At 38.1% G+C, this 5,522-nt stretch overlaps 1 protein-coding gene across 5 annotated transcripts in view; it reads right to left on the bottom strand.

The window, feature by feature from the left end:
- The window catches only part of LOC110113403 (sister-chromatid cohesion protein 3), a 32,337-nt gene extending 28,148 nt beyond the window's left edge, over nucleotides 1-4,189 (bottom strand). The window contains exons 1-3 of one of the 5 annotated variants that reach the window (XM_020845974.2): nucleotides 4,058-4,189; nucleotides 3,894-3,959; nucleotides 3,583-3,811 (exon numbers count right to left, since the gene is read on the bottom strand). In XM_020845974.2, coding sequence (XP_020701633.2) covers nucleotides 3,583-3,811; nucleotides 3,894-3,938 — 274 coding nt within the window. In that variant the 5' untranslated portion in view covers nucleotides 3,939-3,959; nucleotides 4,058-4,189. Of the gene's footprint in view, nucleotides 1-3,582; nucleotides 3,812-3,893 lie in introns of all 5 variants that reach the window. The other 4 variants (XM_020845975.2, XM_028692122.1, XM_028692115.1 and 1 more) reach the window with 4 other exon arrangements.
- Between the last annotated feature and the right edge of the window lie 1,333 nt (nucleotides 4,190-5,522).

Below are 5,522 nucleotides of genomic sequence, written 5' to 3'. Positions count from 1 at the left end.
AATAATAATAATAATAATAATAATAATAATAACAAACCTTAAATGATGAGATAGGGCTCGATTTGGAGAAGGCAAGGGCGGCTTGAGGAGTTTTTACGCAAGCAGAGGGAGAGGGGATCGGAAGCTTGAGCTCGGTTGGAGAAGGTATGAGGAAGAAGATCCCTCCCTCTCTCTCTCTCTCTCTCTCTCTCTCTCTCTCTCGGCTTGGGGTCGGCACAGGAAGAGGTGGAGTTCAGGTTTGACGGGAGGAAGAGCAAGGTGTCGGAGAGGGGAGATGCTTCGGGACAGAGCAGTGAATGGAAGAGGCCAGTGAGAAGCAGAGATCGTGAGCAGCCGAAGAAGAGGGGTTTGGTTGCTTTTAAAGGCCTCAGAGAACAACGAACGAGGAGCTACATACGGGAATCCCGCGAGGAGACGCTAACGGCGCTGAATGCACAGGGATTTTGACGGGATTTCAGGCGTATTTTGCGGAGGATTTCGGCAGAATTCTGGGATCCGTCAGGCAAGGTGATGATTTTGAGCCCCCTTTTTTGTTGTTTTCCATTGGATATAGTAAGTAGGTCAACAAAGGGCAAATCAAAGAAAGAATGGGATGCCATTTTCTGTATATCATAATACAGCTCTATAAACTAAACAAAAAACACTATTCTTATTTAATGCGGACTAGAAGCCAGAAACCTGAAGCAAAAGCAATCTTGAATTTATTACTTTGAAACACCAGCAATAAACTCTATAAGCCGGCTCTATAAGCTCCTACCCTAATCTCTACATCTCTCCTCACCACTGGCAAAGCTTCCAATGAATGTCCTAAAATCCCAAGACATTAATTTTAAGGCTCCTCTATTCTCTCAGTTAGAAAAGGAAATCCGCCTATTATCTCTCAATTCCTCTATAGAAACTCCAAATCTTGCTCCCAAGATTATAGCTCCACCATATGTCATAAAATGCCAATTCCTATTGATTCCAAAAAAAAATTTTCACCTTGATTCCAGATCAATTTCAACTTGTGAGCCAAAGTTTCAACCAATATTAAAATTTTCATTGTTAGATCAAAATTGTGAAGGATACCTTTGGTTATACAATGGATCTGGAGATATACAATAATGAGATATACAATAATGAGGAGAGATTGCAGACAACTGCAGAGTCTCATTTCAGCTTGAAGGAACAAATGGCCAAGCAAATCATTGATTATGCAGCCACAATGATAGATGCCTTTGAAGCTCTTGATATTAAGGAGGCAACACCATCATTTGCCCCACCACCGATTGTCCAAACATAAGAAGAGCCATCCACTAGGAGACAACAACTTATAGGGAAAATCCACTAAATAGAGAAGTTAAGAAGATCCAAAAAATAATAAATGATGAAAACCTACCCTTCAAGGTTAAAAAAATGTTTGAATTCATCATACGTCCATTGAACTATCCAAACTAAGGTAATTGACAATTTTTTTAGTTTCTAGAAACTCATTTCGTGATTTATGACTATTTTATTAGAAAGAATTTTATATTTGCTCGTTTAAAGTTGCCCTCAAACACTTTGGGTTGGTGGAATTCAAGATCTAAAAATTAGGACTTATAAAACATGGAATGATTATAGTTTAAAAGATTGTTAAAAGCTTAATCCATCCCATCAGAATAAAAAGTGAATTTAAACAAAATGTAAAGTGGGTTAGCAAGAAAAACATTAGAGTAATACATGTTAATTTGAAAGGCAGGCAACTGCATAAAAAAATTTTTGGTCATGAAATCAGTATTCATAACATATACTTCATAAAAGCATCTGCAAATAAGTAAAGATTATTTCAATTATTGTTTTCATTGAAGCTACCATAAAATCTCTTGCCCTTAAGAAAAAAAATAGATCTATTTCCATTGGGTAAAAGGCTCATCACGCTACTGTAATGAAGAAGAATAAGAGATTGAAAGTTCAATTATAGAGGAGCAAGACAAAAAACCACAATGCTATTATTACAGACAGCCAGTGCTTGAATTTATATCAAAAGAATAAACCAAAATGGGAGGGTAAAAAAAAGACCCTTGCTAACACTTCAGTCGAAGTCTTAAAATAGGAGAGATTACAAAAACAGATCTTCAACTAGCCTTGATGTTCCATGCACATGTGAGAGAGGACGCTAGGGAGGAACATTTAAACTTAAAGTTTCAAGTAACATCAGCCAATCATCGACACTATTTTGAGCCTAGATAGTGAAAAGAACATTATCTTTGAAGCCTGAGTTGAGAACCTTAACTAGCTAGTACCTAATATACAAAAACATATTCTATGAATTGGTTTAGGAAAAATAATGTTTGTCAAATATCCAGGCAAAGCAATCATAAATTTGTTTTCTCTAAATATTTCAATGATGAGATAGTCAACAAAGTTGCAAACTTACACCATTAGATGTATGCCATGTGATATTAGGTAATCCATATATGTGGGATAAGAACGCTATTTTTAAAAAGACAACAAAAGTTTGCGGATGTAAATGTATAGAGGCAACCAATCTACTATTCCACCATCATGGGATATAATGCAGGCCATTAGACAGGAAGATCCGAACAATTCAAGTATCATCTTCGTCATGAAAAGTACAAGAAGCGCCATCTCTGCATCAGACGAGGGAGATTGATCCATTTGAACCTTCACATAAATCACTAGCTAACCAAAGGAAAAAATGGAAGAACTATTCTAGGAGACTAAACAAGAGGACCTCTCATCCTCTTAAAAAACCAATTTGCAATAGCAAAAAGCTTTTAAAAAAAGCGTGATTCAAAAAGCTCTAAAAAAATTTTGCAAAATTACTACTAGAATGGTTAGAATTGCGATAATTAAAAGAAGAGGGACTAAATAGCAATTAGCCATTTAAACTTCAAAGATGAAGGGGCAATCAAGGATAGAGGAGAGGTTAAATTCATGCGACAAAAGAATCAGGAATTTTTCTAAAATGCTTTCCAAATATTCCTCCTACTTTTTAGAAGAGGCCCAGCCAACTAAGCAAGTAATTTAAGAAATATTCCATTAATTCTACTATTCTTATATTAAATTTGAATTTTGATAACCATTAACATAAAAAAGAGTGTCTTCTTCAAAAGCATATAAATATCTAGGCATTTTCTTATCAAGGAAGGCCACAAATAGAAGTCAAGAAAAAACCTTAGAAATAAAAAAAAAAAAAAAATTGGAATGATTGAAGCTTATATGAAGATATAAGTTTCCTCATCCAATATCACTCTCTCCCTCCCATTCATTATCTCCATCCATAAATGCCCTCCTTCCTTTCATCCCTCCCTCCCTCCCTCCCTCCCTCCCATCCATTATCTCTCAGATTCTCCATAGAAACTTTAATAAATCTTTCTCCCAAGGTTATAACTCCATCATAAAGTTATAAAACTCAAATTCTACTGATTCCAAAAAGTCTTTTGCACCTCAATTCTCAATCACAAAAAAATATATCCAGCAAAATTCCGTCACATGAAACTTCTCTAATAGTGTAACTGATGTCAAGTTTCTCAAAACGAAAGTATGCAGATAAAAAATGGGCTGGCTGGGAAAGAAATGGAAAGGCACCGTGCTCACCAATAAGCCGCCAGTCCTCCATGGCCCCTACAGCCTTGGCCGAGGGACCGCGCTTCCTCCTCGCCTTGGGCGAACGATTTCCAGCCCCATCAAAGAGCCAGTCACCATCACCATCATCACCGGACAACTGCTCGCCATCAGCGGGGATACGGTCGTTCTTCTCCGGGTTCGACCCACTCGATTTGGACGGCCCGCCGTCCGAGTGTTCCAAAACCCTAGCCTTCTTCTGCTGATCGAGAGATGCAGCACGCGAGTGTTAGGAATTAGACAGAAATGAAAATAGGAGGAAATTCATTTGAAGATAAGCTCACCGGGCGGCGGACGGAGGCCTCCGAGGTTACTCCGGCGTTCTCCATATCCGGATTCCAGATGAATCACTAAAATGGCAGAATGATCGGAGTGACGAGACTGAGAACTAAGTGAAGTAGAAAACCCTAGAAATTCGAAGGAAATCAAGTACTTGGAGCTTTAGAGCCTGCAATCAAACTACAGAAAGCATCTAGGCTCGACAGAATGCTGTGGCGACCACTCCCGCCTATTTTGAGCGCCAGCAGATAGAAAGTCCCAGTTGAGCCTGGCTTGTATTGGAAGGAGACTCGGAGACTCAGTTTATTTAACTGATGAGCAAAATGGGCAAAATGGGAAATCCGTAATTTAAGCTAAAAGATGGCTTGTCTAATACAGTGCAGTGCTTTTTTTAAAAAATAAAGTTATATTTTTATGATTTTACTTTTTTTTTAAGTTTTACATCAAATAGTTCTAGGTTTTTTTAATATTAATAATTGTGCTGATCTAAAGAATAATATTACATCTATCGTTTCCGGAATTTTTTCTAAAAAAGTTTTACTAATTTCAATGCTGATTGAAGAATAATATAGTAGATAGGGAAGTCAAAATAGATTTTCGAGTTAGAGTCTAGTCAAATTCAAAATTGATCGGCCCTTAACATGTTCGACTCGGCCCAACCTATTTGTTCAAATGGGCTAAAAATTTAGACATGAACCCAGCATGCTCAATCCACTAATCTAGTTGAGTGCGGCAGGCGATTGCAAGTGGGTGAGCGGGCAAGTGAGAGTGAGGGTGAGTGTGTGAACAGGCAAGGCAACGAGGGCGAGAGGTTGATCGCGTGCAGCGAGGTGAGATGCGATCGAGTGAGGGTCGGTCAAATGGGTTGTGTTCAACTTCATAAGTTAACATGAGCCCGATCTTATATGTTAATCGGGTCCAAAATAAATAAATAAACTTGAACCCAACTAGTTCACTTGACGGGTCGACCCGAACCCATAATTTTGTGGGTTGGATTTTTAGGTCAGATCATATGTTGACACCTATGGTAGTCGATGGATGGTGATCATAGTCATATGATCATAATTGGGAAAAGATGGCCTGTTAGGCTGTTAGCCTTAATCAAGTAACAGTGGTTGGAGGATTAAAGTCGGTCGATGGTAGTTGATGAATCGTAGTCAAGTAATGGTATTTAGAGAATCTTAGTATGGCAACTGTTGTTGGTAAATCATAGTTAGGCAATAATAGTCAAAGGATCAAAGTTGAGTGATAGTGGTTAGGGGACATAGTCAGGTGACGGTGGTTGGAGGGCTATAATTAAGTGACATCAACTGGAATATTGTAATCTTGCAATGACAGTTGAAGGAAAATAGTTGAGAGATGGTATTTGGAGGAACATAGTGATGTGAGGTAGTCAGAATATCATAATTGAGATATGGTAATCATGGGGGTCATAATTATGCCATTATGATCAAAGAGGTTGTGGTCAGACAATAATGATTAGTAGATTGAAGTAGAACGATCACGATTGTAGGATAACAATTAAGCAACAATAATTAAATGATCATTATTGGGTAATGGTGGTCAGGAGGTGGTTGTTATGCAATGGTGATTTGCATATCATAATTACATGATGGTGGGAGAATCGAAGTCCA

Source organism: Dendrobium catenatum, unplaced genomic scaffold (genome assembly GCF_001605985.2).
Source record: "Dendrobium catenatum unplaced genomic scaffold, ASM160598v2 fragScaff_scaffold_156, whole genome shotgun sequence".
Lineage (NCBI taxonomy): Eukaryota > Viridiplantae > Streptophyta > Magnoliopsida > Asparagales > Orchidaceae > Dendrobium > Dendrobium catenatum.
The sequence above is the reverse complement of the archived record's forward strand: the minus strand, read 5'-3'. Positions and strand labels throughout refer to the sequence as shown.